The 13,989-nt window shown below is 34.8% G+C and overlaps 1 protein-coding gene across 3 annotated transcripts in view; it reads left to right on the top strand.

Annotated features, from left to right (window-relative positions):
* Positions 1-13,989, top strand: part of LOC111046899 (RNA exonuclease 1 homolog) — an 85,343-nt gene that overhangs the window by 29,132 nt on the left and 42,222 nt on the right. The window contains exons 1-5 of one of the 3 annotated variants that reach the window (XR_005573107.1): positions 1,682-1,940; positions 3,625-6,063; positions 8,400-8,509; positions 9,878-10,006; positions 13,532-13,604. Coding sequence is in view for 1 of the 3 variants with exons in the window: in XM_022332549.2 (XP_022188241.2) it covers positions 1,841-1,940; positions 3,625-6,063; positions 8,400-8,509; positions 9,878-10,006; positions 13,532-13,604 (2,851 nt within the window). In the remaining 2 variants the exon portion in view is untranslated. Of the gene's footprint in view, positions 1-1,681; positions 1,941-3,624; positions 6,064-8,399; positions 8,510-9,877; positions 10,007-13,531; positions 13,605-13,989 lie in introns of those variants that run through there. The other 2 variants (XM_022332549.2, XR_005573108.1) reach the window with 2 other exon arrangements.

Raw genomic sequence — 13,989 nt, 5'->3', positions numbered from 1 at the left:
TTTCCACTGGCATATTACCTATGGTCAACTCTTGTGAGGTCATTCAGCTAAGATTGTGGACCTAATGAAGCTGCAAAAACAGGCTGCCTGGATAATGACTGCAAGTGAACGTCGTACACATTGCAAGCCCCTTTCTGTTAGATTGAGTATTCTGACAGTTGTCAGCCACTTTATCCTTGTATGACTGATATACATAAAAAAGAATCAACAAGACTTTGAAACCCGGTCAGATGTGCATCACTACAACACCAGGCATCGAGAGCTGATTGAAATGATCAATTTATATTCTTATAGACACAACCTATCCAGCTCCGCTGGTCTTGGTGAAGATTAAGTGTATAAGTGTGTATAAATTCTCAGGGTGTTTCTCCAGAGATCACAGGTATGCTACAGGAGCTCAGCACTATGCTTCTTCAACAAGCTATCAATATGAGTGGAGCAGTTGGAATTGGGAGCATTTGAGGAAGTAGTGACCAAATGCTTGAAGGTCAGGGCCTATTACAGTGTTAAAGAGTTTCTGGATGATGACTTGATGCAGATTTTTTTAATCTTCTTAACCAGGCATGTAATAGTGTGTTTTGTTGTTTAAAACCTGGATTGGATCCCACACACTGCCATCTTGATCATAGTCATGTGTTAAGTAGTGTTTTGTATTATGATACCATTGATCCCACAAGTGTGGGGGAAGAAGAAGAAGGCACATCTAAATGTGCAGGATGACCGTCTCTGTCTATGCTACAAACTGTGGAAGGAGAAATGGGTTTCTCCTCTTCATGTTTAAAGTTATATCTCACAGACTTTAGAATTTCAACTGGATCACCAGTAACTGTGGGCAGATCACTCACGATGCTGTTCACTGACTCAACGAGAAAATTGTTGAATACATCAGGACTCACAAAATTAAGCTGTCTCCTCGGCAAGGACCAATGTGAGTTCATCACATTCCATGGTGCCTTACAGTGATTTGGTGCATTCTCAATGTGATTTTTATAAATGGATTTGGCACATCAGTATCTCTTCCTGTCGCCATCGTTCTCCTGTCACCTATCCTTCAGAGCAAGAAGTACTTGTGGCCCCATCAAGTCATCGTAGGTATGCATGTGGGACATTATACAGCTGTGTTATAGTAAGGTATATAGATCAGATAGCCCTTGAGTGCTTTGGGTAAATATCTTTACTCATAGAATTAGGCAAGGTGCAGTTTTTGTAACATCATCACATTTCTTGTAGCATCATACTAGAAGCTGACGTAAGGCAGGATGCTGAACCAAAGCTGAAAATAGATCTACAGCCTCCATGGAATCTGGAATCCCCTCATAAATCATGGATGGAGCTCATCTATAGTGTGGTCCACCTTATAATGGCAGTGGATAAAGATAGAAGAATAGCGATGCCGATTCTCTGCATTAATTAATTATATTTCTACACTGTCAAAAACATTATTGTCATCGTTGTGGACCTAGAAAAGGATAGTACCACCGGCTTTGTCGAATGATAGACAAGGATAGCAAAACCAAAGTTGATCAAATACTGTCATTATAACGTGGACCTCACTTTTTTTATAGACATCAAGAAGATCATTGGCTGAAACCAGAATAAGTGCGACTAGTGTGTATCATAGAGAGTTGCAACGTAACTAGAGCAGTATCAATGTGGAAGAATGAGCAGCTCTATTTATACAGCAGTCGGTTTCCGGTTTTCTCGCGCTTCAAAAATGGGTGACTCACAACTCACAACAAAGAACCAACCCAGAGAGTGTGTGAAAATTTCAAGTTAGGTTAAGTTGCAATGTTTTTGTTTTTGGTTGAAATTTTTGAGAATTATTTGTTTTGGGTTTGAAATGCTACCCACTAAGGGCTACTTCAGGTCTGTAAGCTGCCCATTTCATCATGATCGGACTTGTAAAAGATCTTATTGCCACTTTCGCCATTCTAGAAGAGGTTAGTTACTTCATCACAGGATCTCAGCTGTATAACATTTACAATTTTTTAGTTTTATTAAAGATCAGATTAACAATAATAAACCTCTTGAAAAATCATCCAATTTTTTTTTTGACTTAGTCACCTATATGAATCATGGAGGGTGATTGAGACAACACATTAATTTGGAATTTCAAATATGAACAGTAATCTAAACTTATAGATAAATAGAGTATAGTAGGCTTATGTTTTGAAAGGATATGCTTATGTTCAAAAATATTGACCATTTTATCTGAAAACATGATGAATTGCTTGATCAATTTACAGTAGCCTACTTAGCCTACTTATTATTCACTACCGATTGGAGTTTCATTGTAATTACTTCATCAATTGTGTGAATTTCGTTTAGTAGCCTAATAAATGATTAAAAAAACCAATTATGTCATAAGAATAATCTCAATAAGTAAATCGTCCACGTTATGTAGTGTGATGAGTAAGATTGGTAGGCCTATTTCATACTCAAGTTTCAATTCCTAAGGGACGACTCTACACGCGCGACTCCAGCTGCGCTGAATTAACGGCTGTAGTCTATCACTGTATATATTTTGTAGGCCATAGTCGACATTATAGATAAATAAATGAATTTATTAGGCCTAACTCAAGAATTTGGTTCGACATTATAGATGAATAAATGAATTTATTAACTCAAGAATTTGGTTCAAACATACAGTATTGTCAATAGAAAGAAAAAATAATTGTTAGGCATTGAAACAATATCAATTAGGTAATTATTTACAGTTCCAGTCTTTAGTTATTGTTTACATAATTTCAGTTCAGTCTTACAGTTTTAGAAACATCACATTTTAATTAAATCTCTAGTCAAGATCAACAGTTGGGTGTTACAAAACAAAGTCAACAGCTAAAATAATATTATAAACAGACAAATACCGACAGAAAACAAAACACAAGAAACATACATTCAGAAACATCCATATCATAGTTCAAATCAAGAATCACAGCCTACAATAGCCTAGACTACAATAATATATACATTATTAGACTACAGAGCGGCTATAGCCGTGCGACCAGAGTTGTTGCTTGGGAATTCATTTATACAATAAGTACATTATCAAAATGATAGGGAGAGGAAAAAATAAGGTAACCTTGTGCTATTCCTCTTCCAAATTTAGATGAAGTTACACATATCCGAAATAGGTTAAGTTCTTGAATTCACAAAATTTTCAGTCCTAAAGTATTTTCACAAAGTAGATTTTCAAATTTGGTGCTTCAAAACTAAACATAGAAAAAATAATTCACATTACTACGGTATAACTAGAATAGGAAATATTCCCATATTAAAAATATAATTTTGAAGAATTACCGAAAAACAAACAAATTAAAGCAATTAAACCTTTAGAATTTGGAATGGATTGAATATCAAATTAACGCACATGGATTAGAGAGATTTAATGATCAATACAGTTTTATACGACATGTAGAGTTGTTAATACTCTTTGATACAGATAAATAATTTTCTAAGTACACACTGAAGATGTAACCTTTGAGAACTGCCTCCATCCAATTTTTATCCTGTCAGTTCTGCCTCGAATTAACTTTTTTCCTGCCAGTTCTCCTGTCTGGAACCAACAATATGTGGGGCACAATATCACTGCTATTCTCATTTTTGCATGTCGATTTCTTTCAGATGTTCAGAGACTCACTGATTTATCTCCTCTCACAAACGATACATCGGAACCACTCCCCTCCACCTCTACCTCAACTAATACTGTTCAGGATCAGGCCAGTACCTCGGAACTAGTCGCCTCTACCGAATCTTATAGCGTTCACGATCAGGCTGGTTCATCTGAACCAGTCTCCTCTACCGAATCTAATAGCGTTCAGGATCAGGCCAGTACATCTGAACCACTCCCCTCTACCGAATCAAACAGCGTTCACGATCAGGCCGAAGCTCAAGTCGAAAAAATGCAATCCAACAATGAAAAACAAACAGACAATAATCCAAGTTCTTCAGTAGAAGCGACCGACAAGCCAATCAGTGCTCCGGCTGCACCTCCAGTTTATAAACCTACTCCAATTTATGAACTACACAAAAATAAACGAGAACCACATATTCCTGTCACCTTCAACCCCGATTCTGAGAAGATTAGAAGGAAGACTCATGTTCGTAAAAAGCCTAAGCTTGAGTATGTTCCAAAATCAACAGGCGGCAAAGTTCCTACCGGAGACTATACGCCCACCCCCTCAACCTCTGCGGCATCAAAATCTGCCAATTTTTATAGGTCAAGCAAGGATCCTGCCAAGCACACCTTCGTTGAAAGTATGGAAGTAGATCAAAGTCCAGATATTTTACCTCCTTCTTCAGACATTCCTTTATCTGATTCCTCATTCGATATCACGGCAACACAGGAGGAAAAGATGGAATTGATTGTGAAAAATCCGCGTATGATGCCTAAGGAATTAGGGATCACTCAATCATCAACGAGCACTTTTAAATCTTCAACGATCACTTCTAATTCATCAACGCAAGAAGTCGATTATGAAGTGAATGAGGAATCTCAGGAAAACCACAGTAAGATTTACGATGACGACGATGAAATTGACAATCTCGACGCATTTATAGCTAAGGAGATTGATCTACTAGGTCAAATACTAGAAGCTGATGGAATTACTACATCTGTAATAGAAGAAACTGACAGTAACAGAGCTGAAGAATTCAGTGACGATGATGATGCTGAAGGTATGCAAGCTGAAGCACAAAGTAGTGAATTGGGTGATGAAAAGGATGAAAACGAAGTCATGCCTGAAACTTTTAAGACTGATAGTTTAGAAAATAGTATTAATAACACAAAAATTGTCCGAGAATCAGAAATGAGTCTGGCTAAATGTGATGAGAGGAATCTGGAGAAAACAGAATCGAAAAGTAAGACAACTGATGACAATAAGTCGAAAAGGTCCGAACATAGTTCCTCGAAGCATAGAACCTCTGACAAGTCACACAAACATCATAGTTCTTCTCATAGAAGCAGTTCAAGCAAAAGTTCTGAAAGATCTCATAAATCCTCATCAGACAAACATAGTAGTCATAGAAGCAGCTCTCACAAAGATGACAAATCTGATAAAGAATCAAGAAGAGAACAATCAAACAAAGAATCTGATAAACATACGAAACATGACAAATCAAACAAACATCACAAATCAGATGAACATTCTAGAAAACATGAATCAGCCAAAGATGAAAAGTCGGATAAACATTCAAAAATTGACAAATCTGATAAACATTCCAGAAAAGAGGTATCAACCAAAGATGATAAACATGCAAAAACTGATAAACATTCTGTACAACAGGAATCAAATAAGGATGAAGTGTCAAAGAATGACAAATCTGATAAACATCCTAGAAAAGAGGATTCAACCAAAGATCAAAAATCGCATAAACATTCGAAGAATGACAAATCTGATAAAAGTTCTGTAAAAGATGAATCAACCAAATATGAAAAGTCACATAAACATTCAAGACATGATAAATCCAGCAAACATGACAAATCGGATAAGCATTCAACTAATGACAAATCTGATAAACATTCAACGAATGACAAATCGGATAAACATTCAACGAATGAAAAATCTGATAAACATTCAATGAATGACAAATCGGATAAACATTCAACGAATGAAAAATCTGATAAACATTCTAGAAAAGATGAGGAATCAAACAAACATTCAAAAAATGATAAATCCAGCAAAGATGAAAAGACTCACAGACACACGAAGAAAGATGATTCTCAAGTTTCGCGGGAAAAATCTGATAAGGTAGACTCTAGCAAAGAAAGCAATTCTGAAAAACGTCCTCGAAGTGATTCAAAGGATGAATCACATAAGAAACATGGAAAACATTCGCACAATGATAAGATAAGTGAGTCCAGCAGAAAGCACAGTAAAAGAAGTGAAAACCATAAGTGTATTAATAACAATAACAACGATGAAAAAGGTGTTGAAAATCAAGAAGCCAGTATTAAAAGAAAAAGACGTTCATCCGACGGACATCATTCGTCTAGTCACCACAAAAAGTCCAAACGTGATGTGCATGAATCAAAATCTCGAATTTCACAAGACAGCCACATGGGTGAGTGCATTTTTTTCATAGATATACTCTCTTTGTGACATGAGTGTAGTAAAGGAATGCATGTTGCAATATTTGTTGTGTGATTTTTCTCCTTTATATATCTTTTCAATACTGTATGTTGCAATATTTTGGTGTTTGATTTTTCTACTTCATGTATCTTTTCCAAGTTTCTGTATTTTTGCTTCGATAGATATTTATTTTCCAACAGTTAATACTTGACACACACAATGCAGCCTAAAATATGCTAACTTTCATTTCCTAATTCCTAAAAGATGAAAGATTTGACTGTCCAAAGTCAATTGCAAGACAGTACATTTATTAAATTTGTTGAATAAGATTTGATATTGTGGAATTCTTCCATAATTATTGTAAGAACACAGTTTTATTTTTGTTAGATCCACATTTACTTTTATACACATAAATGTGGATGTGATAAAATGAAACTGTGTCTTTTCAACTGCTACATTTCTTTCAACTTTTTAGATAATGTAGTAGAGGTAACAAATATTCTATTAGAAGTGACGTAAATCAATTTTATTGCATCAGATCAAGATGTAAGTTTGCAAAGAAATAACTTTAGACCCCATCTATACGGGCGTCTTAGACGTGCTGAATTTTTTTCTCTTGTTAACCGGATGCATTGTGTCTTATGAGGTAAGCATGCTCCCTAAGAGGCCGCAAGCATTCTGAAGACGCGCGAAATAAATTCAGTGCTTCTATGGGTATGATTACATTGAGTTCGTTCATGTGCAAGTGCACGTCAGATAGAAAAAACAAAATCTGGAAAGATCCATAGAAACACGTTGTGACTTTCCTGTAGCTGCTCACACTGAACGTAACCAGCAAGTGCACGTGTTCAGTGTGAATGTTCCCATTGCTCTTTCCAGATTTTCTTTCTCATTTGCGCGCTTGGTCAAGCATGGTCTTGCACTTGCACATATACGGGTGATCATACCCTAAGATGCCCTTATAATTAGGGCCTAAGAATAATTGCCAAATGTACTGCTTGAATCCCGAATCTCTATCTTTTTTCTTTATCCGGCGCTACAGCCCTAGGTGAGCCCTGGCCCCCTAACACGCCTCCATTCTTCTCTGTTCATGGATCTTTCTTTCCATTCTCTCACCCCCATCTTTCTCAGACACTTTCCATCACTTGGTCCACCCACCTGTTCCATGGCCTACCTTTTTTTCGTCTGCTGTGCAACTTGCTATTAAATACTATTTTGGGCATTCTAGCCTCACTCATCCTCATCGCATGCCCCAACCACCTTATTCTTCGGGCCTTAACGGCTTGAATCCCGAATAGTATTGAAAAAAAAATTTAATCATATAAAACTTCGACCAAGGCTTGCACCCTTCAATCTGCTATTGCTACCTGGTCGCAGGTTCGAATCCCGCCGACTCCCATCGGATAGGAATGGACATTTGATCATCTCAAATCACGTTCGCACTCACCATTACCCACGCACAAGCAAGCTCTTGAATGTCATACTGTATTTCACCTTTAATTATTGCATGTATGTACACGTAATATAAAATTAAACCTGTAAAGAACATTGTGTTTTTTATCTCTTGACTATCACAATCAATGAAAAATAAATGTCTATTATTTGTATTTATTTGTTCTGTGGAATGATAATTATATTGAGGCATGTAATGTATAAATGTATGAAATAACAATCATATTATAGGTGAGAAGTATGGTTTGTTTAATTGAATGATTAATAAAGAATGAAATATATTTTATTTGTTTGTCGTTTTCACTGATAATTCCCATTCATTCTCATTGAAATCTTCTTTACATAATCTTCACTACTCATTTTTTATGATTCATTCTGTAAAAGCAATTATTGATTTTTGTGATTTTAAATAACAATCATATTTTAGGTGAGAAGTATGGTTTGTTTAATTGAATGATTAATAAAGAATGAAATATATTTTGTTTGTCGTTTTCACTGATAATTCCCATTCATTCTCATTGAAATCTTCTTTACATAATCTTCCCTACTCTTCTTTATGTTTCATTCTGTAAAAGCAATTATTGATTTTTGTGATTTCGTATAATGAAGTGTCAATAGTTCATGTAGTTTTGAAGTACGATGGTTGTGGTTCGCCTATCTTCGCCTGATAAAGAAACTTTTCTTTCAATTTCATTTTCATTTAATTTCATTACATTTTCATTTCATTGTAGTGATTCTGTAAAAACAAGTTTTGATGTAGTAATGTAGTTTAATGATTGCAGTGATTCTGTAAAAGGGTGTAAGTGATAGTTGATGTTGTGTTGATTGATAAATGAATGATAATTATAATCCATCATCTTCTGAAATAATTTGCAGATTCTGACCACAGCTCTGACATCGAAGAAGTTATCGTACCTGTTGAGACAATATCATTAGACTCCTCCAGTGAATCTGATCCTGATATGGATTCCGGACAGGAACCTGAAGTGAGTACACCTCTAAACATTATACATTTTTTAAATGTTTTTTTTTTTTACAGGACTACTGAAGTTATTGAAAAACAATAAAAGTAATCAAGTTTATGCTAGTCGAGCCACAATATGAAAAATCATACTTGACTTTTGCAAACAATGTGAACAATGTTAAGTACTACCACTCCAATCTGAATTATACTTTTTCCAAGAACATTATAATAATTAATGAATAGTTATTAAACGAAAATCCCAATTAAATGCTGTAAATCACCCCGAAGACTTCTGCTACTACAAATATTGACAACGGGGTAAACAGCTAGATGGAAATTCGATGAGCGCTACTGTACAAAAGTTTGGTTTTGTTTTAAAGTTTGTTTTGTTTGAAGTTTGGTTTTTTGTTTTAACGGAAGTTTCATTATCAATCTATCTAAATTTGAAATTCTTTGTTTTATTCTGATTCATAGTTTCAGATTGAAGATTTGGTGTTGAAATTGAAGTGAACATAACCTACATAATATTTGGACGATTTGTGACAAAATCAGGAAATTGAAGAAGTTTTGGGCAATAGCCTGTTTTTTCTTTTCCGACTATTGTATTGTTCGCTCTATCTAATAAATAAATAAATAAAATGTATTTGTCAGCCCGGGAAATGATTTACAACATTTAATTTGGGATTTTCGTTTAATAATAATTATTATTTAATTAGCATATAAAAAATGCAACTTTTAATTTATTTCCATCTATAATAAACTCTTGAAGAGTTTAAATTAGTTAGTGTCCTTTGAAGTTGTTAATGTGTTACTGTGTTTAGATATGATAAATTGAATAAGAATGTTTTATGAGGGGAGGGGAAACTTTGATGTCTCATATCTCAAGAACCAGAATTCGTAGGGTACTCAAAGTGGAAATTTCCGATCTCACCCTCCTGAACACAATGCACCATATGGCACAGTTGTCCAAACACATTTTAAAAAGCGGCCGGAAAGGGTACTCTTTCCGGCCTTAGCCGGAAAGAAGCCTGTTCTGACGTCAGACAAGAGTCGTCTGCAAACAATGTCTTTCAGATCTACGTAGGGACTGGAAAACAACTGATTTCTGTGCAGTGTGGCGAAAAATAAATATTCTCAATTAAAAAAAAAAATGGCACTACCGGCTAAGAACAACTTGTGCGCCGGCAGTGAGTTCGAACAACTAGGTACAGCAAACATGTCAATAGGAAAGAAAATGGATTAATTCATAATCGCAAATTCTGATTTATATCTTGTTAAATCTCTGAAGCATAATTATGTAAATTGCTTGTTTTTTTGACAACAAATGGATTGAATTAGCTTTGTTATCTGAACTTGGAAAAGATAACAAATATGAGCTTGTTATTTTCAGATTCCAACTGTCAAAACTAAAGTGCGAACCGCACACTCCGCTGGTACTGCTAATGGCGCAACGTATGCATCAGTGCGTTCAGGTGCAGTCAGTCGCTCGCGTCATCCTAAGCCGCCAACGCCATCGCAGGTAATATAGTTTTTCCTACAGATACCCTGAAAAGTGACCATTTGTGCACTGATTGCAGGCTGCAAAGAATCACTTTTCCGCACTAGTGCGCAAAGTGAGTACTTTGCGTACTCCAGATTTGCAGCATGACAACGCAAAATAGTTAGTAGGTTATATGGAGCACCAGTGCAGCAAAATCAAAATTAAGTTGGTAACAGTGACTGCTGTGGCTGCTATAGTGAGCAGAGGTGCAACGAAGCACAACGCGCTAATTATTATTCATTATATATTATAACCAAGGACAACGACAGCACAGTGCCACCACAGCACACACCACACAGCTGCCCCCCGCCATTCAAACACTACTACATTATTCAGGCAATTTTACCCATAATTACCCACTTTTCATATTCAATGGTAACTGTAGGAAAAATTTAATGTGAAATACGTGCGCAAAGTTCGTTTGCTGCACTCAAGAAACCATTCCGTAAACGTTTCTTTCGATGCAGCAAACTGTCACTTTGCGCACTAGTTGCACAAATAACTATTTCCTACAGGTACCTTGGAAATTGACCATTTCTGCACTGATTGCAGGTCGCAAAGAATTACTTTTCCGCTCTAGTGCGCAAAGAATTACTTTGCGTACTCTATATACTTTACATATTATCTTGTAGCCATTCCAATCAGCTGTTGACATTTTTGGCGTGTATTATGACTGCAAATTTGTTCTATACAGTATATATTTTTTCTGATTTTCAAATGGATAAATTTGAGAACTCATAAAATTAAAAATTTTGAATGTTATTAATTATTCATCATTTCAAATAATATTTTTTTAATTCATAAATTGATTGGTTGAAAAATTATTTGGAAATAAGATTTACTCAAAATTATTCAAATTTAATTTGTAATTTGAATAAATTATCGATTATTAATTTTCAATTGGATTATCAAGTTTAAAATAAATTAAAGTTGTTATTAATAACAAAATTATACAGGCAAACATTTGATGGATTTCAGCCATCATTTTACCAATAATCAACCACTTTTCATATTCAATGGTAACTGTAGGAAAAATTCAATGTGAAATACGTGCACAAAGTTCCTCTGCTGCACTCAAGAAACCATTCCGCCCTCGCCTACGGCTCGTGCGTAAACGTTTCTTTCGGTGCAGTAAACTGTCACTTTGCGCACTAGTTGCACAAATAACTATTTCCGAAATTACTGTGGCTCCATATTTTATTCAACTCATCAACGCTTAATTATTTATGGTTATTATCATCAGGGCTCAGTAATCAAGGTAAAGATCGTTCTTGCAACCGGCATTAGTGCTGTAAAAACAACATATTTGTATCTCAACGCATCAAAATCATTTATTTGCCAATCATAGATAAAACATGATAATTAATGGCTATTATTATCGCGGTTTAGTAATCAAGATAAAGATCGTTCTTGCAATCGGCGTTGAATTCAAGAAAACTTGAAATTACAAAAACAGAAACATTCAAATTCAAATTTTATTTATTGAAACTCTCAATATTTACAATCAAAATCAATAAGAAAAAATAAACACAGCTCATTAAGATAGAAGATTAATAAAATAAATACTGGTATGTTTTATTAGAAAGAAACATGAACCCACTATACCAATATTAACCCTTCTTCAAGTTTCTTGAATCAACTGGATGTTGAACATCCTTTTGCATCAACTTGATGGTACAATCTAACCTACAAATGGGTCAGTTAATGTCGAATGTAAATAATAAAGTATGATGCAGATAAAGAAGAAAACTTTAAGGTTAATTCGATCTGTTGTTTCATAATCTTGAGGTTATGAAAATTTGAATTCAAGTAAACTTTACTTCAAGTTTGCAAAAATAGTTAATTTTACTCAAAAGCTCTTTCAATAGAAATGCTATTTCTTGAAACTTCAGTAATGTAAACTCGGCTTCAATTCTTTATTCTTGCCAGATCATAAAAGTCTTACTCTAGTCCCTAGATACACGGATAAGTTTGTAAATGTCATGTATCCTATATTATTAAACGAGCAATTTCTGTTTATATGTTGTGAGAATTTGGGATTGACCTAAGGGTCCTCAATTCGATAAATCGGAATGGACTCACCGATTTTTTTAAGCATTCGTCCCCGGACAGCAATCCTCCGGTAGAGCATTAGTCTTCTGTCCGCCCGCCTTCTTTCACACGCGTATTCACTAAACCGTTGATTCACTTCGATTATCCGCACACTTTTACGATTGCGAGTCCCGAGAAGTCTAGGAGAAGAGTGACAAGAACAGGCCGAGCCCCTTCTAAGTTGACGGGAGAAAGTCCCGTTACTCTGGCAGATAACGCCGTAAGCCAATATTTCCCCAAAGTTATGGAGGTGGGGGTAAGCACCCTCAATTGTAAAATAGAGAACTCTCAATGTAAGAGGACTAGATAATGAACATGGAGGTAGAGGGATAATTTGAAGAACACCTTTCCGAGAGAGAGTATATAATAATAATTAAAAATATAACTTGAGATACATTGACAGCTATAATAAGGTATTAAAATGAATTTTTATTATATTAAAGCTGCATGAATCGAAGTAATAGCTGGCTGGCATCTTATCTTATCGATATTGCTGCTCGCTACTATCAATTTGAGCTATGCCAGCCCGCTTATGAAACGTGATGTCACAATGTTTAGATGTTTTTATGTTTATATATATATATATATATATATATATATATAATATATATATATATATATATTATATATATATATATATATATATATATATATATATATATATATCTTTATGTGACCGGATCTCGAAAACGGCTCTAACGATTCTCACGAAATTGGAACAAAGTAGGTTTATGATATGAAAATTCGATTGCACTAGGTCTCAACCCTGGGATAACTCGCTGAAGGACATTAAAAGGATAAATACGTCCTTGGAAAAACAGCTGGAAATTTTGTCGTCTGTCGATACTGTAATGGAATTGAGTGAACGAGTGCATGTGTGGGATCATTCAGCTGATCTCACGAGAAGAAAAATTAAGCAAGAAAAACTTTTTTCGTTTATTTCTCTTTTTTTAGAAAACATGTTTACTTCAGAAAGTCCAAAATAGTAACTAGATGTAGAGTATAATATAGTATAATACTAGTATAATATTGCAGCAAGCATAGTATATCATTCTAAATAGAATTCATGGTACATCTATTTGTAATATTGATGATGTGTTTGTTTTTTGAAGTGTGAATAAATTGTTATTTTGTTGAGTGATAGTAGTTCAACCTAGATTTTGATTTGGACTGTAGTATAAATTTGAAAAGGGACAGTTTTGGGCATAAGCCTGTTGTGCCTCCTCATATAACTGTAAAAATAATAATTGTACGACTGAGAAAATAAATAAATAAATATAAACTATAAATTCAATCTTTCGTTACAAATTTTCTATGCTTCTACACTCCAGAGCAAAGCTCTGTCCCCCGATATTGATTTTTATGTGTGCTTCCACATTGTTGTAAATAAATAAATGATTAAATATTTTGTAGACGTTGCTGGACCGCTTTCATAAAACTTCCATTTCACCTGGACCAGCCCCGGTGCCTTTGTCTGAGCAAGCAGGTAACCAAACAAATTTATCTCTTATCTACATTTTTAGTCTAGATAAATTTGACTCTTGAAAATCATCTAGTGCTTCATTAAGTTTTAATATTTCAAGATTCCACTATCAGTAGATATCAACTACCTACCTCAATCTTAGGCACTGTGATTGTAATATCTGAGATATTTCATTGTGATCATTGTTATCAGAAAAAGATTAGAAGACTAATGGTTTAATCTTGTTGTGGTAACATAAACAGACTCAGTTTTGTACTAAATTTCATCCAAACAAATCACATCAAAGTGCTTGTTTTGAAACATTATTTTGAGCTTCCTTTGTTTATCTACAACTTATAAATAAATAAATCAGTTCAGAACGATATACGGTACACTACAGCAACAAATT

The sequence above is a fragment of the Nilaparvata lugens genome, chromosome X (assembly GCF_014356525.2).
Source record: "Nilaparvata lugens isolate BPH chromosome X, ASM1435652v1, whole genome shotgun sequence".
Classification (NCBI taxonomy): Eukaryota; Metazoa; Arthropoda; class Insecta; order Hemiptera; family Delphacidae; genus Nilaparvata; species Nilaparvata lugens.
The sequence above is the reverse complement of the archived record's forward strand: the minus strand, read 5'-3'. Positions and strand labels throughout refer to the sequence as shown.